Source organism: Punica granatum, chromosome 4 (genome assembly GCF_007655135.1).
Source record: "Punica granatum isolate Tunisia-2019 chromosome 4, ASM765513v2, whole genome shotgun sequence".
Taxonomy (NCBI): Eukaryota; Viridiplantae; Streptophyta; class Magnoliopsida; order Myrtales; family Lythraceae; genus Punica; species Punica granatum.
The window spans coordinates 7,885,846-7,910,801 of NC_045130.1; the positions used below are offsets into that span (position 1 = coordinate 7,885,846).

At 42.0% G+C, this 24,956-nt stretch overlaps 4 protein-coding genes across 5 annotated transcripts; 2 read left to right on the forward strand and 2 right to left on the reverse strand.

Annotated features, from left to right (window-relative positions):
* The first annotated feature begins 60 nt into the window (after nt 1-60).
* Nucleotides 61-7,060, forward strand: LOC116203609 (glutamine-dependent NAD(+) synthetase). 2 transcript variants are annotated; one of them, XM_031535413.1, is made up of 14 exons: nt 61-196; nt 433-656; nt 1,321-1,626; nt 2,007-2,230; nt 2,576-2,679; nt 3,010-3,144; nt 3,681-3,849; nt 3,951-4,086; nt 4,519-4,657; nt 5,184-5,360; nt 5,471-5,638; nt 5,829-5,924; nt 6,371-6,499; nt 6,594-7,060. In XM_031535413.1, the coding sequence occupies exons 2-14, from the start codon at nt 463-465 to the stop codon at nt 6,816-6,818; spliced, it is 2,202 nt and encodes a 733-aa protein (XP_031391273.1). In that variant the 5' UTR covers nt 61-196; nt 433-462; the 3' UTR covers nt 6,819-7,060. The 2 variants fall into 2 exon arrangements, with proteins under 2 accessions (XP_031391273.1, XP_031391274.1); XM_031535414.1 differs by lacking the exon at nt 61-196 and adding an exon at nt 326-343.
* A 721-nt stretch (nt 7,061-7,781) lies between these two features.
* LOC116204063 (endoplasmic reticulum chaperone BiP) lies at nt 7,782-11,726 on the reverse strand. The gene is made up of 8 exons (XM_031536120.1): nt 11,495-11,726; nt 10,295-10,562; nt 10,001-10,215; nt 9,660-9,902; nt 9,074-9,553; nt 8,806-8,960; nt 8,616-8,698; nt 7,782-8,514 (listed from the first exon to the last, which is right to left on the reverse strand). Exons 1-8 carry the CDS (start codon nt 11,550-11,552, stop codon nt 8,022-8,024), a joined length of 1,995 nt encoding a protein of 664 aa, XP_031391980.1. The 5' UTR covers nt 11,553-11,726; the 3' UTR covers nt 7,782-8,021.
* A 2,024-nt stretch (nt 11,727-13,750) lies between these two features.
* Nucleotides 13,751-17,455, forward strand: LOC116204822 (beta-amylase 1, chloroplastic-like). The gene is made up of 4 exons (XM_031537138.1): nt 13,751-14,640; nt 15,727-15,937; nt 16,032-16,148; nt 16,390-17,455. The coding sequence occupies exons 1-4, from the start codon at nt 14,093-14,095 to the stop codon at nt 17,176-17,178; spliced, it is 1,665 nt and encodes a 554-aa protein (XP_031392998.1). The 5' UTR covers nt 13,751-14,092; the 3' UTR covers nt 17,179-17,455.
* Nucleotides 17,456-18,384: 929 nt separating this feature from the next.
* On the reverse strand, nt 18,385-23,251 carry LOC116205104 (protein NLP7-like). Its single transcript, XM_031537587.1, has 5 exons — nt 22,717-23,251; nt 21,404-21,975; nt 21,242-21,289; nt 19,830-20,772; nt 18,385-19,730 (listed from the first exon to the last, which is right to left on the reverse strand). Exons 1-5 carry the CDS (start codon nt 23,219-23,221, stop codon nt 18,592-18,594), a joined length of 3,207 nt encoding a protein of 1,068 aa, XP_031393447.1. The 5' UTR covers nt 23,222-23,251; the 3' UTR covers nt 18,385-18,591.
* Between the last annotated feature and the right edge of the window lie 1,705 nt (nt 23,252-24,956).

Below are 24,956 nucleotides of genomic sequence, written 5' to 3' on the forward strand. Positions count from 1 at the left end.
TATATATTTAGAGCCCGCGGTTGTGTGGTTGTCCGAACTTACCCGCTCGGATCCGGCGATTCGACCTTTACTCACTGCCTTCCCCCTAACTCAGCCCGGCCTTCCCCGGCGTCTTTCCCTCACAGAGCGGCTCCTCACCGCCTCTGTCCGCCTCGTCCACAGCCTCTCCGCCGTCCGCCCTGCCCCTCTTCAACAAGTGGGTCCCCTCTCCCTCCCCCTTATCGTTTAATTATTCCTAATAATCTTACCGAGAGAGGATTTTTGGACAATCCGCAAGCCAAACGACAAGGCCCCACATCCAAACTCTTATGACAGAGTCCACCTGGACGTTCTGAACTCTGAGGCATCCTCTGGTTTTCCTTGTTTGTCCGACAACTCTACAGAGTTTCGTGCTTTTCTCTCTTTCCATAAGTGGGTTACCTTTCCTTGTAGTTTCTTGGGCTTGCTGATAAGCTGTTCGAGATGAGGCTGCTGAAGGTGGCAACATGCAATCTGAACCAATGGGCTATGGATTTTGACTGTAATATGAAGAATATAAAGGAGTCCATTTCGAAGGCTAAGGAAGCTGGGGCTGTGATTCGGCTTGGGCCGGAGCTCGAGGTCACTGGCTATGGCTGCGAGGACCACTTCCTGGAACTTGACACTCTCACTCACGCGTGAGTCTGTCTTGCCTTCTCTGCTTCTGATTTCTTGTTTTCTGCATAAATGGGGAGCAGACTACTTGGTGCAGTGGGGGTAGGAGATACTCTTTCTACAGAAATATGAACTGTAAAACAAGAAAAGCAATTAAACTTTTTGGGTCGGAAGTTGAAATTTTTTAGTTGAAAAGGGCTGGAGACTTTGTCCATTGTGGATGTACACAAAAAATACCTCCTTTTGATATCGAATAGAGGGCATTAGTGGTAATTGGCTACATTGCTATAAGGTGGTACAGGGGGAGTGACTTTGTTGGTACAGGAGAAGCAGTTTAACGTAAGAGATGATTTCCTGATACAAGAAGAACTATGGTAACATATTACTTAATTAGGCTTATGGTTAAGTAAATCGACTCGGAGTAAAATGGTGTAGCAGGAGGGTCCTGAATGCTGTGGACAACAAGAGCTTTTGATCACTTCTGATTTCTTGGATTTGATGGAAACTCCTTGAATACTTTTTTCTTGAAAATTGTCTTCTTGATATTTTACATATGCATATAGTGGAGTATGAAATTCTTCTGAATTCATGTAATGACCATTGTCTCCCAAAAGCTGGCTCATTTTGCTATCAAAGATTTTTATGTGGCTTAGTACATTAACTGTCTTCTATTCTATGGTCTTGCAGATGGGAATGTCTCAAAGATATTCTGCTTGGTGACTGGACGGATGGAATACTATGCAGCATCGGCATGCCTGTTATAAAAGGGTCGGAACGTTATAATTGTCAAGTGCTCTGCATGAATAGGAAAATTCTCATGATTCGCCCAAAGATGTGGCTTGCAAACGATGGAAATTATCGAGAACTCAGATGGTTCACGCCATGGAAGGGGAAGTACCAGCTCGAGGAATTTCAGCTCCCTTCTGAAATTTCCGAGGCTTTGTCACAAAAATCAGCACCTTTTGGATATGGGTACATCCAGTTTTTGGACACGTAAGTAACAGCTCTTTATCCCTCTGCATGTTGTGGGGCGGTTGATTTATCTACCTTCCTCCTTGACTATCATGTTCCTAGGCTAACTAGTTTGTCTCAAATGTTAGGAAGTTATTCATTTATAACCTTTGGTTTAGTATGTTTACTGTATGTCTATCTATAAGTTGATCTTTTTTTGGTTGTTAAGGTAGTATCACTCAGTGTATTAGCGAAAGCTTTCTTTTTGCCTACATTATTTGACATGGATGACGTGATTTCTTGCTAGCTTTGACTATATTGACTATTTAGAGCAGTGGCGTACATTGAAACTCATCAGCGGTGCCCTGCTCTGTCACTTTTTATCGGCATCAATTTTGAAGCATCTTTTCACTCATTTCCAGAGCTGTTGCTGCTGAAGTTTGTGAAGAACTTTTTACACCTATGCCTCCTCATGCTGAACTTGCTTTAAATGGGGTTGAAGTGTTTATGAATGCAAGTGGAAGTCACCATCAGCTAAGGAAGCTCAATCTTCGTCTTCACTCTTTTATTGGTGCAACTCACATTCGGGGAGGAGTTTACATGTACAGTAATCACCAAGGATGTGATGGAGCACGGCTTTATTATGGTAAATAATCTGCATTGAGTTTCTGAAGTTGTTGGTATTATAGGGGTTTGTTTGGTTATTTAAAACTGCTTAGAATAAGGATGATTCTATCACTCAGTCCACCATGGTGGAGTTCAATTTCCATTCCCTTATATTTAGGGAATTTCAATTGTGATTAGGGATATACTCTTTTAGACTTAGGTTCCATTTCAGGTTCCACAAACCAAACCAAACCTGCAATGGGAAGACGTTTCTAGTGTATTCATTTCACGTCACATAGTTATTAAATCAGCTTTCTTGAATTTTTTGCTCGTATTAATCACAGAATTTCTCCAATATAATCTGCATTGAATTTATGCATTTCAGATGGCTGTGCTTGTGTTGTAATAAATAGTGACGTGGTCGCTCAAGGCTCACAATTTTCATTGAAGGATGTTGAAGTTGTCATGGCTCAAGTTGATTTAGATGCGGTAATTTATACTTTCTTCATTTTTTTAAGCATATTGGCGAGCAACATACTGAGAGCATATGTCTTCAGTAAAGGTCAAATTTCATTTCCTCTTATTTTTGGGAAGTTCGAAGCATTTATGCCTTTCTCAAGCAATGTTTTGGATAACGATTAACCTGTTTCTTTATGATTATTCAGAAGTCTATAACAATAACCCACATCCTTTCTCCCTTGAGTTATCTGTCTTTTATGCATGAATTCTCAATGGCCAAATGGGTGAACTAACAATTGCAACTGCTTTTGTTAATCTTTCCAAAGAAATATTTTGAGTTCCTTGTCTGGTTGATGGCAGGTTGCAAGTTTAAGAGGTTCTGTAAGTAGTTTTCAGGAGCAAGCCAGCAGCAAAACTAAAGTACCATCAATAGCAGCACCGTACAGTCTGTGTCAACCCTTCAACCTTCAAATATCCCTTTCAAGTCCACTTAAGGCAAGGTTCTTCTGAAAGCCATTTTGATTTCTTAAGCGGTGATAGTTTTCAGGAAGGTTTGGTTCAGAGCTTTGTCTATGCGAACCCAAAATGTTGGCATATAATAGCATGCATGAATGTAATGAAGATTTTCAATGAGCAAGGTAATGAGGTTTTATTATATGCATAAGGTAGATGGTCTAAAGATAGTAAGGAGTTGGGAGGGAGAGGATGAGGATGAGGAGAGATCTTAAGGTTCCAATTAAGTTAAAACAACTTAGTGATTTGGCATATTGACAACTAATAAATGAAATAGGTCATTTATAGCCTAATCAAGTGCCGTAAACTTTCACGAAATAAGTCTCCATCCACTCCCTTTCTCCCATTCATTCTTTTCCTCAACTATTTTGCCACTAATGTTTGAGCACTTAAAGTAGCTTTTATCTGTGGGGCACTGGTAAGATCTGAATTAAAGGGGGCAAACTAGCTGTAACTTAAACCACTTGTATTATTTATTTGGATCTCTGGACGATTCTGAACTCAAGAAGCACTTGTAGATCCAATATCACTCTCCTGAGGAGGAAATAGCCTTTGGACCAGGTTGCTGGCTCTGGGACTATTTAAGGAGAAGCGGAGCTTCTGGGTTTCTGCTCCCACTTTCTGGTGGAGCAGATAGCTCCTCTGTGGCTGCTATAGTTGGGTGCATGTGTCAACTTGTCGTAAAAGGTCAGGTCAATGAAAGCCAGTTATACTTTGCAGTATTTCCTTGCTTTGCCTTTAATGTTACCTTTTCTGATAATAGCTTATGTTACCACTGATGGGACCAGAAATTGTGAATGGAGATGAACAAGTCAAGGCTGATGCGATACGAATTGGGCAGTACACTGACGGACAATATCCCACTGACAGCAAAGAATTTGCCAAACGGATATTTTACACTGTTTACATGGGTTCTGAAAACAGGTAAAGTTTCACTATAATGAATTAGTTTAGGAAGTCTTCTATTGTGCTCTTTTGTTCTCGTGCAAGTAAATGCCGAAATTCTCAGATGTAGCGCGAATAAATCTCTACTTACAAGGAAGAAAACTAAACAGTTCCAGTAGTTGTGATAACTGGTCCCAGAGAGGTAAATGGTGGAACTTAAATTCTTAAGACTTGTTTTCAGGACTCCTTATCTAATTTTTGCTATCGAACTCCATGTGCCTGGTTTCTCTCCATTGGATGCTTTATAGCAATCTTTTATCTTTTGATGGGAGCACCCAGTCACCACACAGTCTATCATTCCCTTGCCTTACTGTTTTAAACTTAAAGTTCATTATTGAATTCCATGGAAATATTTTAAACAAAAAAAGAAGAAATTAGTTAAGTCCGCTGACAGGGTACTTTTCCTCTCAGTTCTGAAGCAACGAGATCTCGAGCAAAGTTGCTCGCCGATGAGATCGGGGCGTGGCATCTTGATGTTAGCATTGATGGTGTTGTTTCTGCCCTCCTCACTTTATTCGAAAAGCTCACTGGAAAGAGACCACGCTACCAGGTAAGAAGAGCAGAATGAGACATGGTGATATTCCAAATTTAACTTGATCGTAGCTTTATATGAACTCGGCTCGGCTCATCCCAGTTATAGAAATAGAAAGAAAAGAAAATTCTTACTTTCAAAAGGCTTAATTCTTTCCCATCTCGCAATTAGTTTTGTTTTCTATCAAAAAAAACAATTAAATCATCTATCCACTGCCAAATTGCCTTTAGCACCTCTTTTAGGGCAAGAGGTAATTTTTTATATGGTCATCCTTAGTCCTACTTTATTTGTGTTTTTCATTGAGTAATGCTGACAGACGCATGATTTCATTCATCAAAACCAAAATGGAAATGCATTCCCCCTTTCAAATTTCTACTATCCTTTTTTTTTTCTCTCTCCCTTTTTTATGTGGGAGTAAAAGTTATTGTCTCAATAACTTTTTATGAACTAAGGTTAACTTTTAATGAAATCTTGTAGTTAATCTTAATTTGGACTAATATATGCTTGCTTCAGAATTAATTGGTGAATTTGTTCTGTTTGTCAGGTAGATGGGGGATCTAACATTGAGAACCTAGGACTGCAGAACATTCAAGCTCGGATCAGAATGGTGCTGGCATTTATGTTGGCTTCGCTCTTGCCTTGGGTTCACAGCAAACCAGGATTCTATCTCGTTTTGGGCAGCTCCAATGTGGATGAAGGATTGCGTGGTTATTTGACAAAGGTTTAGAAAAACACGCACGCGCACTTTGTTTTCAGACATGTTCCCGGGGTAAATTCTGCTATTAATCTAGTCAGATGGAGAGGGCTGACTTTGTCATCTCATTTCTGCAGTACGATTGCAGTTCAGCTGATATTAACCCGATTGGGAGTATAAGCAAGCAGGATCTGCGAGCTTTCCTTCGATGGGCTGCTGTCCATCTTGGGTACCCATCTCTTGCAGAAGTCGAAGCTGCTCCACCAACTGCCGAACTAGAGCCGATACGCTCTAACTACAGTCAGGTATTTAATTTACTTAGCTCATCACTGAATTATTATGTTGCTCTGACTTTCTTCCTCCTGATACCTCTCTTATTAGTTGGGGATTCCTGATTTTTGAAGAATTGAGATAACATGTCTAATTTTGGGGGATAATTGACTTCCCCGATTTAAGATTAATTTTGTTTCCTTTTATTTTACTTTTATGACACAGCTCGATGAAGTGGACATGGGAATGACGTATGAGGAACTCTCAGTCTATGGAAGACTTAGGAAAATCTTCCGTTGTGGTCCAGTATCAATGTTCAAGGTTCGTTATACTTCTTTGATTATAGTGAATGGAAGAAATGAAACTTTTGGTAGCACTTAGTACCACTACATAATATTGATGTGTGTAAGAATTTAACTGAAACTCGAGCAGCTAATCTACTAAGATAATTTTGTCTAAATTGCACGGATACTCTATGCTCTAAGTATGGATTATGAATCTCTGGTTTGATTGTGATTGCAATAGTTATACTTAGTTCGAAGTCCCGGAAGAAATTAAATCGCAGAATATGACCACTAATATTGCTTAGAATTCATGGGCATCTCCTTTATCTGCACTTTCAGTATGACAGGTTTCTTCAGGGATGACAGTTAATCCCCATTTGCTTGAATGCAATGCGTCTAAATAATCAGAGTTGTTAATATGATCTCTTTTCCATCCCCAACGGAAAATATTCATACTTACTATGCTAGCCCACATGGTTGCAGAACCTCTGTTACAGATGGGGCGCAAGACTAACTCCATCGGAGGTGGCCGAGAAAGTGAAGCACTTCTTCAAGTACTATTCCATCAATCGCCATAAGATGACAGTCTTAACACCTTCCTATCACGCCGAGGTATTTCAACCCTAACGAAACCTCTGGTGCATAGAGACTTGCAGTAATATTTTTCTCGCTTGCTAACATCAACTCTCACGTGAATTCCATGCAGAGTTACTCGCCCGAGGACAATAGGTTCGACCTCCGGCAGTTCCTCTACAACGCGAGATGGCCATACCAGTTCCGCAAGATCGACGAGCTTGTAAAGAATTTGGACGGTGATAAGATTGCCTTTGAAGAATCGGATGATGTGGGGAAAGTTGCTGCAACATCCGATGTAGGGGGAGGGATGGGAGTTGTGGCCGCAGGATCAGGGGACCCGAAAGCTGGTATTTAACTTGAGGGTACATCAGTGCGATTTTTCGCGTTCTGGAAAATAAACTGTGCAGTCTTTATCTGTTTCCGGTGACCCCCCCCCCCAACAACGGGTCTGATAGCGTCTCTGTGCAATTGATTGATTTGATATGAATAAGCTCACGGTCAAAGTCTTACATAGAACTAAAAAATCCACTTAGTGTATCTATTTCTGGAAATTAATGAAGTTAAGACCGACATCGCAATGATTATTGTTGATCCAAATTGCATCGTTGTTTTGGAAGTTAAGACCAACATGGCCAGTGTTAAGGATCATTGTCATCGTATGGAAGTGGTAAGGAGTTTATTCAGTTATCCCAGAAGACTCATTTACGGCCTGTTTGGTTTCAAAGTTTGATTTTAGAATCATGATTTTGATTTTAACTCTACCCACTACACAATAAAAATATACGTTTTTCAAGTTAAATTTATAATATCATCTCATTTGTCCTTTTCCACAATTAAAATTAAAATCAAAGTTATTTTAATTCTGAAATCAAACGCACTCTTACCATTGTAGATTGGAAATGGAAAATTGAAAATCAAGGGAAGATTTTCCAAGGAAAAACAAGAAAACTCCATATTAGGAGGTACACACTAGCAAACTGAAACTGAGAAATTTCAATATTTTATTAAATATCCGTGATTGGTCAATTTTAGTAGAAAATATTGAATATTGAAAATACAATTAAAAATAATAATTTATGTAAAAACGCAAAAATACTTCAAATTTGATAAAAGTTCCATTGATAATCCATATGATTTGTAGACTTAACGGGTAATCCCTTCCACAATATTACTAAGAGGGTGGGTTATAAATCACTTTTTACTTCCGGACACGTTCTTTGAGGAATACTTAACTTTTATTTTTAAGAACTTAACTAGAACAGAAATGTCAGAGAAAACTGATACTAGAGGTTTTCTTACCCAAATAGAAGGAAAAAAAAAAAAAAGAAGGGAAGTACGCTAACCCAAGTGAGCAAAAGAACGTTGTGTTTCAAAGTATGTTCTCCTCCCAACAAAAAGAAAGGCCATCAGAAAAATTACATCGGAACAATATCATCCTCGCCTAACAGTAAAGTAGCCTAATAGGAGTAGTCCCCCCTAGTTTCCTCTCTCCGTGCCCTGCTTCAATTCACAGGCCGAGAGAGATTTCATTCAAAAAACACGTCACTCAGTCCGCTGCTTACAGCTCATCGTGCTCATCCTCTTCGGTTGATTCACCGCCGGGGGCGCCACCAGACCTCTGGTACACTGCCGTGATGATTGGGTTGCACACAGCCTCCACCTCCTTGAGCTTCTCCTCATAGTCTTCCTTCTCGGCGCTCTGGTTGTCGTCGAGCCACTCGAGGGCCTCCTTGGTGGCGGTCTCGATCTTGTCCTTCTCGTCGGCCTCGAGCTTGTCAGCGAGCTTGTCCTTATCGTTGACCTGGTTCTTCATGTTGTAGATGTAGGTCTCGAGGCTGTTCCTCGCGTCAATCCTCTCTTTCACCTTCTTGTCCTCCTCTGCGAATTCCTCTGCCTCCCGGACCATACGATCTATCTCCTCCTGACTCAGGCGGCCCTTGTCGTTGGTGATTGTGATCTTCTCTGACTTGCCGGTGCCCTTGTCCTCGGCCTTCACGTTGAGGATACCATTGGCATCGACCTCAAAGGTGACCTCAATCTGAGGGGTTCCCCTGTTTGATGGACAAATCAAAGTTCAGTTAACCAGCTACCGCAAAAATGACTAAAGAAAACAGATTTACACCGAAACAATGTAACCGAACTGAAAGCAAACCTCGGAGCGGGAGGAATTCCACTCAAGTCGAACTTCCCGAGCATCCTACAGTCCTTTGTCAGACTCCTTTCACCTTCAAAGACCTGGTCAAAAAACACGGCGAGTCAGTAATGCATGTCTTCCGATTATATAACGAACTTGCAGGAGATATTCCATTCCACGTTGACCAATAAAAGGAACATAATGGTACCTGAATTGAGACGGTGGTCTGCTGGTCCTGGTAGGTGGTGAAAACTTGGGATTTCTTGGTCGGGATGACAGTGTTCCTAGGAATCAACTTGGTCATCACTCCACCAACAGTCTCAATACCAAGGGTTAGAGGAGCCACATCCAACAGAAGAATGTCTGCATGTATCAATGATTGACCCATTAACACGTTAGAAATTTCAGACTTCGAGCTGATTCCTCTGAGGAATTCAGTGAAGGAAAAATGCGACCGAGCAAACAAGGTATAGTACCTTTGGTTTCTTCGCCACCCTCGCCACTCAAGATACTTCCTTGTACAGCAGCACCATAAGCAACGGCCTCATCAGGGTTGACTCCCTTGTTTGGCTCCTTGCCATCAAAGTAGTCCTTCAGAAGCTGTTGGACCTTGGGGATCCTAGTGCTTCCACCAACAAGTACAATCTCATCGATCTGGTTCTTCTCCAAGCCAGCATCTTCCATGGCCTTCTTGACGGGTCCCATGGTCTTCCTGAACAGGTCATTGTTCAACTCCTCGAACCTAGCCCTGGTGAGCGGCTCAGAGAAGTCGGTGCCATCGAAGAGTGACTCAATTTCCACACGGACCTGGTGCTGGCTACTAAGGGCCCTCTTGGCACGCTCACATTCCCTCCTCAGCTTACCAAGAGCCCTGTTGTCCTTGCTGATGTCCTTGTTGTGCTTCTTCTTGATCAGCTTAATGAAGTACTCCATAATCCTCTGATCAAAGTCCTCACCTGCAAGGATAAAGTTTTCAGCAAATAGTTCCAAACTTATTCTACTAGCAAATTGAAGCATGACTAAAAAAGACAACCTATTGACCTAGACCAGATATATACTAACCTCCCAAGTGGGTGTCACCATTAGTGGCAAGAACCTCAAAGACGCCGTTGTCAATGGTCAAGACACTGACATCGAATGTACCACCACCCAAGTCAAAGACAAGGATGTTCTTCTCACCACCTCTCTTATCCAGACCATAGGCGATGGCAGCAGCAGTTGGCTCATTAATAATCCTAGCAACATTCAATCCAGCAATGACACCGGCATCCTTGGTGGCTTGCCTCTGGGCATCATTGAAGTAGGCTGCACAGTGGACGGAATATTAGAATCAATAAATTTCAAGAGGTAACAATGGGGAAATTTTCCTTCGACTGAATAGGTTAATATTATGTCCTACTCACCAGGAACGGTGACAACAGCATCCTTGATTTTCTTCCCAAGGAATGCTTCTGCTGTTTCCTTCATCTTGGTCAAAATCATGGCGCTTATTTCCTCGGGGCTGAAGACCTTGGTCTCGCCGTCCTTGATCTTCACTTGAATGTAAGGCTTACCATCCTTGTTCACAATCTTGTAGGGGACAAGCTTCATGTCCTTCTGGACCTCCTTGTCCTCAAACCTGTCAAAAGATAAAGCCTTAATTAGGTACAGTGCTGTTTAACTCAGGTATTAAAATGTCTTTCACAAATTATACTTACTTCCTTCCAATGAGTCTCTTAACGTCAAAAATGGTCCTCTCCGGGTTGACAGCTGCCTGGTTCTTGGCAGCCTCACCGATCAGTCTCTCACTATCAGTGAAAGCAACCCACGATGGGGTAATTCTGTTTCCTTGGTCATTCGCTATAATTTCTACATGACCGTTCTTGTAAACACCCACACACGAATAAGTTGTACCAAGGTCGATACCGATTACTGTCCCCAACTTAGTGGCCTCCTCCTTAGCGATGGAAATCGCAAACAAACAACCTGTCATCCACAGTATACACAATTTAATACACACTAAAAGAAATGCACATACTAATAATGAAAATTAGTGTAACAGGACATAGTATGCATATCCTCGGCTAAGGCAGATCATTCATAGAAGTATTATGATTGAATGCTAAGAGAGTGAACAAGGTCGATCATACATAAGAAACTGAATGTCGAAAGGACACAAGATTACAAACTATAGACTTGTCCGTATTAAATTAATGCGGGAAGGTGTTCCGACAATATTTTTGTCTGAAATAATAATTGCCTGACCAATCAGTGACGTTAAGACAGTGCTAAGCCCTCGCCATCTTATATGATAGGGAAATTTACTATCCAAAACCACAACTATCATAGATTCAGAAAATGGACATAACTATAATCGTCTGCTGTCATGGCATAGTAAACATGAAAAGGAAACAGCTGAGGTTTCAATATATTGCTAAGAAAGAAACCAACGAAGAATGTCAGCAGCAGATCAGTGAGCTAATAATTTGGCAAATCCGAACCATACAAGTAGAAAGCAAATGGCCTATGGCTGTTTTTTTCGATCCAACAAATTTCGCGTAGAAGTCGTAAAAACATTGAAGATGAAATCACAAACCGATGGTACAAAAGAGTTCCTACTGGAGACGGCAATGTCTCGCTAGCGTAGAGAGATCTACCATCGCTTAGTCTAGTTAGATCGAAGCTACGAATATCACAAACTTCACATAGCGCAAACAGAAAGGAAAAGAAATACATCATCTCAACCAAATCACGAACATGATCTGCACAGAAAGAGCTAACGAGTAACGACAAATCCAAACTGATGCTATAACAATATGAAAAGCTGGATCTACTGCATTCCATCGGAATACATGTCCAAACGCAGCGCTGAGCGGAAAAGCAAAGCAGATCTGGCGCACTGAGGAATAAGGTTTTACCGAAAAACAGAATGGACAGGACAATCAACGAGCCACGAGCTCTCCACGAGCCAGCCATGGCGCTTCAACTCCGTCGCCTTCCTCTCCGCGTCGCCCCCTCCTCACAGGCTATATCCAGAAGCTTCGACGGCGAACTACGAGAATCGCGGGTGAGCTTCGAGGTGCTGATGTCTCAGAGATCGAGTTATGGTTTTTTAAGTTGAGAGCTCTTCGCTTGAGGGAGTTGGCTTTTATACGGAGAGAGAGAGAGAGATCTCTTCCGATTGTCCGGTTCCATCGAATGGGAAAATGGGGTGTGATGAAACATGTCATCTGAGATGACGTGGACCAATGAGATTTCAGGAACGGACGTGGGGAGCCAATGGGATTGCGTCTTGTGTTGGGAGGATCGTGGCCGTTGATTAGCATCATATGACTTGTTGAGATCCCATTGGTTTGCATCTCGTCACACAATATTCTTAGAGGGTGCCGTCGGTTGACTTTGGGCCGTGGCTGGTCGGCAGTACGGATACGTCACCGGTTGGTTCTGTTCGGCTCAATGGGCTTTGTTATAGACCCAATGGGCCTCGTGGGAGGCCCGCCATTGAGTTCTGAACGGCCTAAAGCCCAACCTTCGGAAGGATCTGGAAGATTCTTGGGCCCTTAATCCCTGACGTCTAGTGGCAAAGGAACCAACATATTATACATCAACCCTTTTTTTTTCTTTTTTTCTTCAGAGGATTTGCATCTTGTGAAAAAATGTCCATGGGTTGTTCTAAGAAGTACACGATAACATTCCTAAAGTACTAAATACAAGTGATATTTGCTATTTCCGTTTATCTTTTATACGGCGAGGTTCTTTGTTTATATAAAACTAGAACTTACACCAGTGCCACGGGTGGTTTATAAATTAATGTTAAAATTTTTCGATAAAAAAAAAACAAAAAGTCATACTACAATGAAAATAAAAACAAAACTAAAATGGAATAGAAGGTAAGGGCGAAAGAAACGGAAGAGAATGGAGAGTAATGGGGGGAGGGGAACACATGGCTTAAGGAGCTATGGGTGATGACGGAAGTAACTACTTTTACGCACTATATGAGGGTGACTTGATAAAATTATAGTTAAGATAACTATTAGAGAAGTCCTCCTTTCGTATTGTAGCATAGTATAGAAATATAAATAATGTATATGTAGTACTCTCAATTATGATTGTTAGTATTGTGTTCTATTAGAAAATACAACATATTACTTGGTTAAATAAATTTTTGAACTTTACGTGCAATTGTTTGTATTGAATAACATACTTCTACAACACTTCACATAATAGCAACTATAGTATCCTATGAACTTAATTTTTTTGGTATATTCCAGAGACAACCTATAATTTCGTGAATGAATAAAAATAACTGTAATTTCACTTTTATTTTTATTGATATGGCAAATAACAGAATGTCACATTCACATGATTACGCATTTTTAAATATTATTTTTAATTTTGAAAATTAAGAATTTAAAAAGTGATTGCACTCTAAACCTTCCATAAAAGGTTCTATTGACCTGTGAAATTTATAGTGTTAAATTTTATATAATTATATCACTTTATTAGTTATATATTTTTCGATTACAAAGTAAGCTCATAGGACTAATACAATAACATACAAAATTTAATTATAATTGTTAATAAAGAGATAAGAATTCTACAACGAGAATTGACTATGCAGTCTAGTTTAGAGGAGAGGGTTACATCCTCTTTCTCTTTTAGTGGTTCATTTAGTATAAAGAGAATGAAATAGAATACCAAACTTTCTATTTTGACATGAATTGTTCCGGTTGTTATTTACGCAATTACAACGCTTTGTCAATCGGACATTTAATACGAATACAAATACATATTGTACTACCCATATCTCCTTCAATACAATATTTCCATAAGTTTATGGAGAAATTATGTTCACGGGTACGGGAAGAATAAACTTCACGTAGACGCAATGGAAAAATACCCGTCGAATACAAAAAGTACAATTCGCGAGAAATCCATCATTAGAGAGCTATCAATCTTTTAGTGCAAGCATCGTAGTCGAACATATCGCGATCGCCATGATTATCAAAGTCAAAAACTTGCAAGCAACGCAGAATAAGCCATCAACCCTCAACCGGCCGATTTAGATACCATTGGAAGGAACAATTATTGGGAGGTACGTGACAAACTTTGAGTTTGGGACACTGTCTAATTTAAAAGAGCCATTCTAACCCGAACACTCTACTCAAATCCTCCCCTCGAAGCAAAATACGGTTCCGTGGACTGGACGCTGATTCCCATACTTCCCTTACCGACTTCAAATCTACACCACCGTCTCCATCAAGACCATCGCCATCAACGCCCGAAAGCCTCCTCGTTCAATCTCAGCCGTCTGTTGCCATTTCTCGAAGATGTGAACCCCATTTCTCCTGCTCTCTCTGCCCTCTGCTCTGTAACCTCGCTTCTCTCTCTACACGCACTCTCTCTGTCTCTCTCTTTTTATTTTTATTTTTATTTTATTTTTGTGTTTTGGGGTTTTCGTCTTCTTGGAAGCGCCAAAACCTGTTGGAAACCCTAACCTGATCAGAGCACCTCCAATGGCGATCGCGTCCCCATCGGCTCCGGCCTTCTCGGCCTCCTTCTGCAGCGGCCGCGGCGAGTGCACCCGGCTCATCCGCTTGCCGCCGGCGGCTGCCCAATCCCTCAAGCTCAACAGTCGATGCCAAGCCTTAACTCGCCGGCTGACCATATCGTCGCGGCTCAACTCGTCCACGCCCGGCCCCGGGGGCTCCGTGTCCCCGGACAACGGCGATCTCCAGTACGAGCTGCAACACATGCTCTCCGCCCGGAGGCGGAGGCGGGGGTCGCCGGTGTTCGTCACCCTCCCGGCGGACGCGGTGGGCCCCACGGCGGGGCAGGTGCGGAGGCGGAAGGCCATGGCCCAGTCGTTCCGGGCCTTGGCGGCGGCTGGAGTGGAGGGGGTGGTGATGGAGGTGTGGTGGGGGTTGGTGGAGAGGGATCAGCCTGGGGTTTACAACTGGCTTGGGTATTGGGAGATCGTGGCAATGGCGAGACGGTGTGGATTAAAGGTTAGGGCGCTGATGGCATTTCATCAATGGGGTGCAGGGCCCGGTGATCCTCAGTGGTTAGTTAGGATTCCGAAAAATTGCTTACTTTTTTTTCTTTTCTTTTTTTGTTCTGGGGATTTGATAATTGGCTGTTACTGCTCGTTGATGTGCATGTCTTCTCTCATGGGGTCCTTCGATTCATTTGTTTGATGGAAAGATTTTTGAGCTCCATCGAAGTCCTTTTGCAGGGCTCATCGAGCGGAATTTTCGAACATCCCAGTACAATTTCTGCTACGAATAATTTTGTAGTGTAGCTCCTTGGACTTGGTGTCTGACAGTGTCTGATTGAAATGGAGGATTCAGGAAGTCAACGATGAAAAACTTCACATTTCTAGATACCGAAATGCGCCCCTTCTGAGTGGCAATGGCTATTCAATCAAAAGGTTTTGGGTTGTGCCCTCTTAGTCCTTGAATTCAAGGTTTCATGTGTTGTCTCTGCTGACAATCTGGTCCTGGCAATGGCGAGACGGTGTGGATTAAAGGTTAGGGCGCTGATGGCATTTCATCAATGGGGTGCAGGGCCCAGTGATCCTCAGTGGTTAGTTAGGATTCCGAAAAATTGCTTACTTTTTTTTCTTTTCTTTTTTTGTTCTGGGGATTTGATAATTGGCTGTTACTGCTCGTTGATGTGCATGTCCTCTCTCATGGGGTCCTTCGATTCATTTGTTTGATGGAAAGATTTTTGAGCTCCATCGAAGTCCTTTTGCAGGGCTTATCGAGCGGAATTTTCGAACATCCCAGTACAATTTCTGCTACGAATAATTTTGTAGTGTAGCTCCTTGGACTTGGTGTCTGACAGTGTCTGATTGAAATGGAGGATTCAGGAAGTCAACGATGAAAAACTTCACATTTCTAGATACCGAAATGCGCCCCTTCTGAGTGGCAATGGCTATTCAATCAAAAGGTTTTGGGTTGTGCCCTCTTAGTCCTTGAATTCAAGGTTTCATGTGTTGTCTCTGCTGACAATCTGGTCCTGACAAGAGTCACTTGTCCGTGTGTTTCTTTTAGAAGAGATGTCTATTTTATTACTGAACAGATCTATGCGTATTCTGTTACATTGTAGTCATGGCTGTAATATTTCTTCTTTTGGGCTATTATTGAAGGATACCTCTTCCTCAATGGGTGCTTGAGGAGATTGACAAAAATCCAGATTTAGCATATTCTGATAGATTTGGAAGAAGAAATGTGGAATGCATTTCACTAGGATGTGATATTCTTCCAGTGCTGCGGGGAAGATCGCCAATTCAAGCATATACAGATTTCATGAGGAGCTTCAGGGATGTTTTCAGGCCCTTGCTTGGAGATGTCATAACAGTAAGATGTTTTCATTCATTATTCGGTGCAATTTCTACTTTTGTCGCTGAAAGGAATACTTCGGTTTCATCCTCTAGTAATTTGGTATCCCCAGGGAATTCAGGTTGGGATGGGTCCAGCCGGTGAACTAAGGTATCCTTCGTGCCCTTCCCAGAAGCTGATGTGGGCTTGGCGTTCGCGGGAACTTGGAGAGTTTCAATGCTATGATAAGGTGCGGGATCAAAGAAACAGAAATTAAAATAAAATGCAAATGAAATTATAGGAATAGGCAAGCATGGATACTTCAGTTCTCTTCCAAAATGTTACAGTCTATATGTTAGTCGAGTTCCTCTCCCCTTACCTGAAGTAAAAGGGCATCCTCCGCTTGCTGTCTCCTCTTTCTTCACTTGTCTGTATCAGTTTTTCTATGTTATCGTCTCCTATTCATTTATTGGCTTCATTGGTCTTCCCAGTACATGCTTGCATCTCTAAATGCTTGTGCACAAGAGATTGGGATGCGTGAATGGGGAAATGGGGGCCCTATTGGTGCTGGCAATTTAATGCACGATCCTGAACTCACCGAGTTCTTCAGAAGTGAGAATGGATCATGGAATTCTCCTTATGGCAAATTCTTCCTCGAGTGGTACTCGAGAATGCTGATATTGCATGGGGAGAGGATATGCAGGGAAGCCGAGACTATCTTTCGCGGCATTGAAGTGAACACATCAGCTAAAGTTGCTTCCATTCACTGGCATTATGGGACACAATCTCATCCCTCAGAATTAACTGCAGGCTATTATAATACTTCTACAAGGGATGGTTACCTCCCGATTGCTCGAATGTTTGGAAGGTATGGGTTCACCCTCTGCTGTACGTGTTTCGAGATGCAGGATGAAGAAGAGAAGCAGATGAATCCAGTGAGCAGTCCCGAAGGGTTCCTCCGGCAGCTCCTGTTAGCTGCCAAGCTTTGTGATGTACCCCTCGAAGGCGAAAACTCAGCATCGAATTTGGATGACAGATCCTTCCAGCAGGTACTTAAGATGTCTAGATCCTTTTCTGAAGGTGTAGAGAAGCCTTCCTTCGTGTTCAACTTTGTCAGGATGGACAAGAACTTGTTCGAGTATCAGAATTGGGTGCGGTTCACCCGGTTCGTGCGGCAAATGTCCGTCGCCAATATTTTTCGAGCCAGACTAGGGCGGGCAGATATTCATGCTTCCACAACAGATTTTTCAAGAGGTGGTTTCGCATTCTCCTGCAGTTGAAGGAACTCCCAGCCTCGTAAGTCTTAGTACCTATTTCTACTACCCCGCCATCTCATCTTGTATATTTCATCATACATAAGTATGACTGATTATTTATTGTGAAATATGTAGTAATACCCCAATTTTTCGTAGTTTACTTATTGATGCTATGTATGGCTCATCAAGGGGGAGATTCATCCAATGTACCAGTATACAATATTGCCTTCCCATAATTTTTAGAAATGGTTGGCTTTCGACATTAACAAGTTCGATAGTGTCACTGTCTGTATTAGTTGCAGCTTTCGGTCTGTTCTGCAGTTCTGTAAAGCTAGCCCCGGTTAGGGGGCTAATTGGGCCGATTCTCATTCTCTCGTCTCAATCAATCTTTTAACGAAATATTCCATTTACTTTGGTCGAAGGGCCTACTACTAATTGCTCTGTTAACACCAGTAGCGATGTGGCATTTCCCGACATTGTGTATTACATGAATAACGGCCGAAGCCTATGACATATCAAAAAACACATGGTATGGAAATCTGAAAACAGAAAAATGTGCTAAGCCAACAGGAATATGAATCCGAGATATGCAAGCCCCGGCAGTAGAAATACGGCTCATTTATTATAGTCGATCAGCGCAGGAATGACCATCATGATAGACGATTACACACACCAGCAACTTCCAGTCCCCTGATAAAATGATATCCTCGATCTATCAAACCAGTAGTCGAGCGATTGGAGCGCAACGATCTTTGACCTGTTACTAGACCCCGAAATAACCTCAGGATCTACCTCGAGAATAAGTCTGTCATTTTTCCCAGAAACCAAATTGTATGCCGCAACAACATATAGAATCTCACCAGGCAACTTGTCAAATTGGCATTCAGCAAAAAGGAAATAATTGAAAAATACATTGGCCTGCTTGGCTTTTCACATCCTCTGATCGGAATCTCTTGCTTTCCTTACCACAAAAGGCTAAAGGAAGCTCTCTCTTATGCCAGAGGGATCGGCCAAAATTATAAAAAAAAATAAAAGGTCAAGGGAAGGTTTATATATATATATATATATATATAGAGAACAAATTTTCAAAATAAATAAAAATATACAGAAAGAAGCTTACGACGTGGAAGATTGAAAATCCGCAGGCTGCCTGATAGAAACTGAAAGCTCACTCAATAATTTACAATGGTGAGCTCCACTGTTATGTCAGTCATCCCATAAACAAATCTCTTGCATCGAATGCTAACGCTTCTTTCATTCATTCAATCACAAATATGCGAAGACGCAACAAATTCTGGAAAAACTTTTATATTACAACTTGGACGAATTCTATAAGGGAAGCCAAAAAAAAATAAAAATTCTATGCCAACTCTGACGTACCAAGAATCTTGCAGGACTTGCCAGGACGATTACTTTTTCCCTGACAGAGCAAAATGCTCACTCTCCGGAGCTCTCACACGAGCTCCCGAGATTGGCCATCACGTCATGAACTAACAACCTAATCATGTTGCAACCTGAAGACCGCGAGATGTCGACGCACTCTTGCCAGTCTGCATTGCAAGCAATCAGAACCCACTCGTGGTCGTCATCGAGATACTTCACATCGAAGGTTCCGACCTCTAGCTTCAGCCTCTTTGCCACTTCCTCCTTCAGTTCCACTACTTTGGAACTAAAAGAGATCCGGAACCTTATTATGTCTTCCCTGTAAGTGGCCTTTATCGTTATGCTCTTCATGTCCTGTCTTGCAGGTCCTTGCGCTGTTACTGCTCGGAAAGGGGGGCGGAGGCCCACGTGCTGCTTTGAGCTTGAATCTTCCAACACAGTGTCTGCCCCAGAAGGGCATAGGTTTCTCAAGTCCTTCGAGCTTCCCGCATCTTCTAAAAGCATTCTTTCAAAGGTTTCTTGTGCTTCTGTTGGCAGAAGACTGTTCGGAATAACAGAGCAAGCAGAGAAGTTCAGCTCCTCGGTGGGCTTAGTAAATGGCAAATCAGGAGAGGCCCTGAGTCTCTGGCAGGGATCAGAAGGTTGCTCCTTTGGAGGTGATGAAACAAAACCTAAACCTTCGTTTATGGGGCTGCCTTGGCATGACCCATGAGAAGTGGGGGTCCCACAGCTCTCTTCTCTTGAGCCGGTCCCGTTTCTGGGCCGGTTCAAGCCCTTGTAGAGTTCAGACATGCCCCCAGCTCCATTCTGCTCATATATAAGCTGCTCCTGACTCAATATCCTTCCCCCAAGCCAATTTTCAATCGCAGGGTCTTCATCACTTCCTGGTGTCCTAGGGCTGGGTGACTTAATGACCTTCTCGTTGAGCAGTTCAGATGGTTTCTCTTTCTGCTCGATTTGGTTTGGTTCGTTGGACCCTTTCAAGCTCGATGGCCATGAAATTGAACCAACAGCAACAGGAAGAGGACTCGTGGCTGCTAGAGATCCCAGCCCAAAAGCTTCATCTGCACCTTGAACAGACTCGATTACACGCTTCAGCTTAGAGAGGGAACGGTTTACTTTGTTGATCTTGCGAGATGGCCACCGGGTAATACCATGCTGTCGACAAATTCGCTTCATGGTAGTGGGACACACTGGCAAAGAAATCAAAATCATGATCAGTTATAGCCATTGAAATTTAAGTACTTTTGATAAATCAATCAAGAGTAATAAAAACGTGGAAATGTTCGTACCACCAAGGCTCTTCGCAGCATCTTTCAGGCTGCCTGCGAAGTACTGTTGGAGAACATCGAGACTAATCTGTTTCTCAGCTTTTCCACGTTTTTTCTCCGACTTCTTTGCTTGTTTCTTGTTATCAGAGCAAGGAACAGGGTTCTCATTTACAACTTCTACGATTTTTTCGGCGTTATCAACTGTAACATCATTTGGTACATTGACCTGATCTACCTCCCTTCGGATACTTGGTAAGTTATACTGCAACCTAGATGTAGCTAATTCTGCACCACCATCAGGTACTTGAAGAGGCTCAAGAACAATATTTGTCTCATTCCTCTCATTTAAGGAAGAAGCTTGAATGATCTCAATAGACTTCTCCTCTTGCTCGAGTTCTTTCCCCGACCCGACTCTGAGGCTCTTAAAGTGCTGCTTCATTGTCCCCATTAAAGATCTCAACAGAATCTCCTGTTCATAACTGTCCACGATGTTAGGAGGTAGAAAGAACTCCAAGATATACTCGTCGTTTCCTGTAAAGCTGCTCCTCAGACAAATAGCAAAACAGCTCGTTATTCCGAACATACGAGCGTAATGGACCAAAGGGTACTCAGTCTTGCAAAATTTGGTTATATCTTTGCAGAAACACGAACTACGGGACAAGAAAGCCCTCCCAGCAACTCCCTGTCCCTTCTGCAAGTGGTGCTCAGCACAAGCTTCTCGGAATCCCCAAATCTGAGCATCCACTACATAGTACGCCACGTCAGTTGTGGACATGCAAACCTGTCCCATGCAGCTGCCATCAAAGCTCGAGCAGCTCTTCTTGAGGCCACCTCCATCAGCAAGCACGCTCCGGTGCCTACATGGGACCCATGTCTGTGCCAATGGGAGCTTGTGTGTCTCGCACAACACTGTGAGTATCTCGAGAATCTCGACCAGTGCAACGTGGCGACCTTCATTGCATATCTGGTTTTAAAGAATTAAATAGTCAGCAAACATTTGCAGAAAAAAGGACCAATAAACTGTCTGCTTATAGAAAATTGTTCCCAGATTTCTACGTATGTGCAAGCTTTGCACTTTGATAGAAACTAACTTAATAGTCCCAACAATCTTGTAAATTATATCCTAAAATTCTTCCTTATTTTCATTATCTTTTGCCTTGTTCCTCTTTATCTGGCATATTTTGAAGAAAAGGAAAAGAAACAGATTCAGTTACAACAAATACAACTGAAGAGATTAATTTTCTTGGATTTGGTAAGCTTTTGCCTTAGTTTTTCAGACAGAAGAAAATCAACCAGTGCCTTATAAAAAATGTCTTCTTTGTGCAGCAGACTACATCTTTTGAGTGAGAAGAGTTGTTATTGGACACATGTTCGTAGAGAAAACCCAGAGCCTCAAGACAACAAAAAGATATAACCTGAATAATAGAGCCCACCTGTGTGTTCGAGTGATCCAGAATTTCCGAACTTTTCAAGTTTACTGCCTGCAAAAAAGCTGAAACTATGTTACTGTGAAATCTCAATAACTTGAGATGGAGAAAGTGCAGAACGTCCATCGTCCAGAGCTATTAATGCAGTTTGATGGTGAAGAAACCAACCTCAAGAGCTTTGCAGACTTTATCAACCTCGGGAGCGTAATTAATCTTCTGGGAGGTCATTATAAGTTCAAGTACACCAACACAGGACTGCCCCGAAGGCTCAAAAACAGGCAAAGCCAAAGTCCCCCGCACATCACAGTGAAGCGCATGATTAAGCCGAGAATACTCCTTGCGTGAGTAGTACTGAACGTTCGGGGTCCACTCGGGCAGTTTCTGCCTGAATACCCGACCAGGAAGTCCTAGCTCTCCGTCATTGTCGCTGTCCACTGAAAATATGTACATGAGGGAGACCATCCTATACTGGTGGAGCCCATTAGTGTTGGGATCGAGAACAAAAGGTTGGCCTAAAGTCGTCAGGACATAGCGTCCCCCGTTCTTTACTGGTGCCCACACTTGGGCGAGGACGTGCTGCTCGGTTGATTCTTTTAAGTAACGGAGAGCTTGGGTCATTCTTTCTTTGATTATGCAGTAATTGTCAGGGTTCTCGAGGGGTGCCAGCCCAAGAAATGGGGATGGATGTTTCCGGGTTTCGTCATTTTCAGCGACACTCTCGTTTTCCAGATTAGGAGCACCTGAAATTCATAAGAACTGTTTCGTCAATACCCTGATAAGAAAAGGACCATAGCCGGTACTCAGTTGAAGCCATGACAATACCGGATGACTAAACTTATAGGGAGTGTGGAATCATGGAATACACGCTTTAAGGTTCAGAAACAAAGCTTTCAAAATCAGGAAATCCCCAAAATGGGGAGTGATGTGAAGCAAAACCACTTTGTTCTGGAGAGAAAACGAAAGGACAGAGAAATCCAAACGCGCACGGCCAAAGCCAAAAATCCAAGCTTTAAATGGAGAAACATCAAAGATTAAACAGAAAGTTAACAATTTTGGCCGAGTAAATTTCAAAGAAGTGAAAGGTAAAAACAATTGGGGCCAATCCATTTCTTTGTGTTTTCCATTTGAGCTGATCATTTCCTCGTTAGAAACCTCGGACTGATAGAAGAGAGAACCCATATGCAGAAGGGAGAAAGTACAGTTAGAAGGTTTAGCATAGAATTAGGATGTTGAATATGAAGAACTTTGAAGACGAGAAGCAAGGAAATAGGGGTGACCAATCAAAAAGAAGCTTTTCGACAGGGATTCAACTTCTATTGGTTCAGCACAATCGGACAAAGAAAAACCAGATTAAACCCACAAAGCACACGGGGGTAAAAACAGGAAGTCAAACTTCCAAAAAGACCAAACCCCAGCTCAATCAGGACCAAGACCACTCCCACATAGAACCGAAACAAACGGAGCTTGAAAGGCTGACTGACATGTGAGGAGCCGGGGATAGTCGGACAGGCGGAACCCGCCGTTGACGGCGGCTGCTGCGGAGGAGGGGAGCTTGTCGTCGAGGCCGTCGGAGAAGGCCCAGAGAGGGGAGCAGGGCTGCTCGGTGGAGGACATGAGGAAGGGGGACATGGGGTTGGCTGCGAGGAAGGAGATCTGGTCCATGGGCCAGGAGCCGTCGAGGTCGAGGTCGAGGTCCATGACCGACTCCCTCCCAGGGGAAGCCCGGGGCCTGTCGTCGTCGATGTCGGGCATGGCGTCCAATGACAAGAAGTTCCCCGGGAAACCCGAATGGACGAGGAGGAACAAGAAGGAGAAGGAGAAGAAGAAGAAGAAGGGACAAGAGATGGGCTGTGGCGAGCAGAAAGGAGAAAGAGACAAAAGGAAATAACAAGAAGCAGAAGAGGACGGAGGTGGAAAAGCTGAGGGCGGGGGAAGAACGGTAATTGGAGAAGAGGGGGGAGAAGGTGAGTGTGATTCCATTTGCATTGGAATCCAACAGCTTGTACTACTGCTGCTGCTAGTTGCTCCCATCTTGTTATTAAAATACTCAAATATAATTTAATATATATATATATATATCAAGAATAATTGAAAAGGATGGGCTATGATCCCCTGCTGCTACTTCCACATCCACCGATTTCGCACGAGAAATTCTTATCCCCCGCTTACGCTTATCGATTGTCATCGTCGGGGACCGGTTGGAGCCTACGATTCGATATCAAAGGGTCAATAAGAGTTTGACATGGGTTATGTTGTCGAGCATCATATTATGCTTTCAGTGAACTCTTATATTACTTACAGGGATAAATTATGGTCAGAATGGCGGTTAAAATTTGTTATGCGGAAATTGCATTCGAGTACCTAAGATCCATCCCAAAAACTATTTGGTTTGGATAAGAGTTTTCACTGAGTCATCGACCATGATAATTGCGAACTATACTATGTGGATAATAAAAACAATCTGGATTACTATCAATTAAATTACAAAAATAATATTGAACAAAACTGTTTGAAGATAGCCACTAAACTAAAGTAATAATCTATATAGACACCCCTCATGCTGGCTATATATATATATATATTACCGTTTTGGTGGCATCGTGCATTACCATAGCAATCATCAAGACTGTCAGTAATGTGATATAACCACACACAGCAATCTTGTGAGTCCAAATAATTTAATCTAACATTATCAATAACCTAAGGTTACCTCACACCAAACACCATAGTGAAAATGCAAATATATAAGTTAGAAAGATGGTAGAGCTAGTCATGTTATCGCGCGTTGCACCGACATCTGTATTTTTAAGTTTTTATTTATTCATTCATAAATTGAATTTATAAAAGTTAAATTATTATATTAATTACATCAAGATGTGTCAAAATATGTTTTTATCCTAGGAATGTTCTCTTAAATCAAATTAGAGACTGCGTGAATCAAAGAGTATATTAATTAATGGGAACATCATAGGATAAATAATCAACGAGAATGAGATATTCGAAAGAACAATCAATAGGAATTGAGAAATGATTCAAAATACATGAATAGAGATAAACAAATAGATTTTGTTATGAGTATATTTTAGTAAAATGGCAAAGATGTGTGCACTTGATATCTATCTAAAATAATGGTAATCTGCACATTGCACTTCAATATCACTTTTCTATTGGAAGAGAATGATATCAACTTTTTTTCTTGCTTTTAACTCAAATCGATATAGATGTTCAAGAAAAAGAATTCCCATATTAAGATATATTGAACGCAAAACTACATTAAAAAGAAAAATGGAACGAAAATGAGAAAGGAAGGGTCATGCATATATTTTCAACTTCTGTTACGGATTTCTCTGTGAAAAAATCCACGTTAGGGTAAAACAAGAAGGGACTTGGTCGGCATGGGGAAACCGATAGCTAAGGGGACGAGCCACTCATTCATAAAGAAACCGAAATGGAATCGTATCCCTCCCTATTTGCATAAAGAAACCAAAAACGGAATCTTCGAGTGCAAACTTTATTCAAATTCAACACATCCCTCTCTTGGGCCACTAATTAAAATTAACATGTTCTTAGACCGATAGTGAACCGCATTTTTATTACCTTTGACTGCAATAACTGAGAAAAAAGAATTTATGATACTTAACTAGCTAGTGGATAAGAAAATATAGAAAAAGAACTGGGACGTTTCAGCCCCTAATTCACCCCAAAAAAAAAAGGGTTTCTT

Excerpts from the sequence above, each read along its gene's own strand:
- LOC116203609 (XM_031535413.1), top strand. The coding sequence starts at position 463 with ATGAGGCTGCTGAAGGTGGCAACATGCAATCTGAACCAATGGGCTATG. Across the intron at positions 2,680-3,009 it reads CTCAAGTTGATTTAGATGCG|GTTGCAAGTTTAAGAGGTTC; the intron begins GTAATTTATACT and ends GGTTGATGGCAG. Across the intron at positions 3,145-3,680 it reads CCCTTTCAAGTCCACTTAAG|ATCCAATATCACTCTCCTGA; the intron begins GCAAGGTTCTTC and ends AAGCACTTGTAG.
- LOC116204063 (XM_031536120.1), bottom strand. The coding sequence starts at position 11,552 with ATGGCTGGCTCGTGGAGAGCTCGTGGCTCGTTGATTGTCCTGTCCATT. Across the intron at positions 10,563-11,494 it reads CCTGTCCATTCTGTTTTTCG|GTTGTTTGTTTGCGATTTCC; the intron begins GTAAAACCTTAT and ends TGTGGATGACAG. Across the intron at positions 8,961-9,073 it reads GGGTGGCGAAGAAACCAAAG|ACATTCTTCTGTTGGATGTG; the intron begins GTACTATACCTT and ends TGATACATGCAG.
- LOC116204822 (XM_031537138.1), top strand. The coding sequence starts at position 14,093 with ATGGCGATCGCGTCCCCATCGGCTCCGGCCTTCTCGGCCTCCTTCTGC. Across the intron at positions 15,938-16,031 it reads TGCTTGGAGATGTCATAACA|GGAATTCAGGTTGGGATGGG; the intron begins GTAAGATGTTTT and ends TGGTATCCCCAG. Across the intron at positions 16,149-16,389 it reads AGTTTCAATGCTATGATAAG|TACATGCTTGCATCTCTAAA; the intron begins GTGCGGGATCAA and ends TGGTCTTCCCAG.
- LOC116205104 (XM_031537587.1), bottom strand. The coding sequence starts at position 23,221 with ATGCAAATGGAATCACACTCACCTTCTCCCCCCTCTTCTCCAATTACC. Across the intron at positions 21,290-21,403 it reads AAGTCTGCAAAGCTCTTGAG|GCAGTAAACTTGAAAAGTTC; the intron begins GTTGGTTTCTTC and ends GCTTTTTTGCAG. Across the intron at positions 20,773-21,241 it reads TGGATCACTCGAACACACAG|ATATGCAATGAAGGTCGCCA; the intron begins GTGGGCTCTATT and ends CTTTAAAACCAG.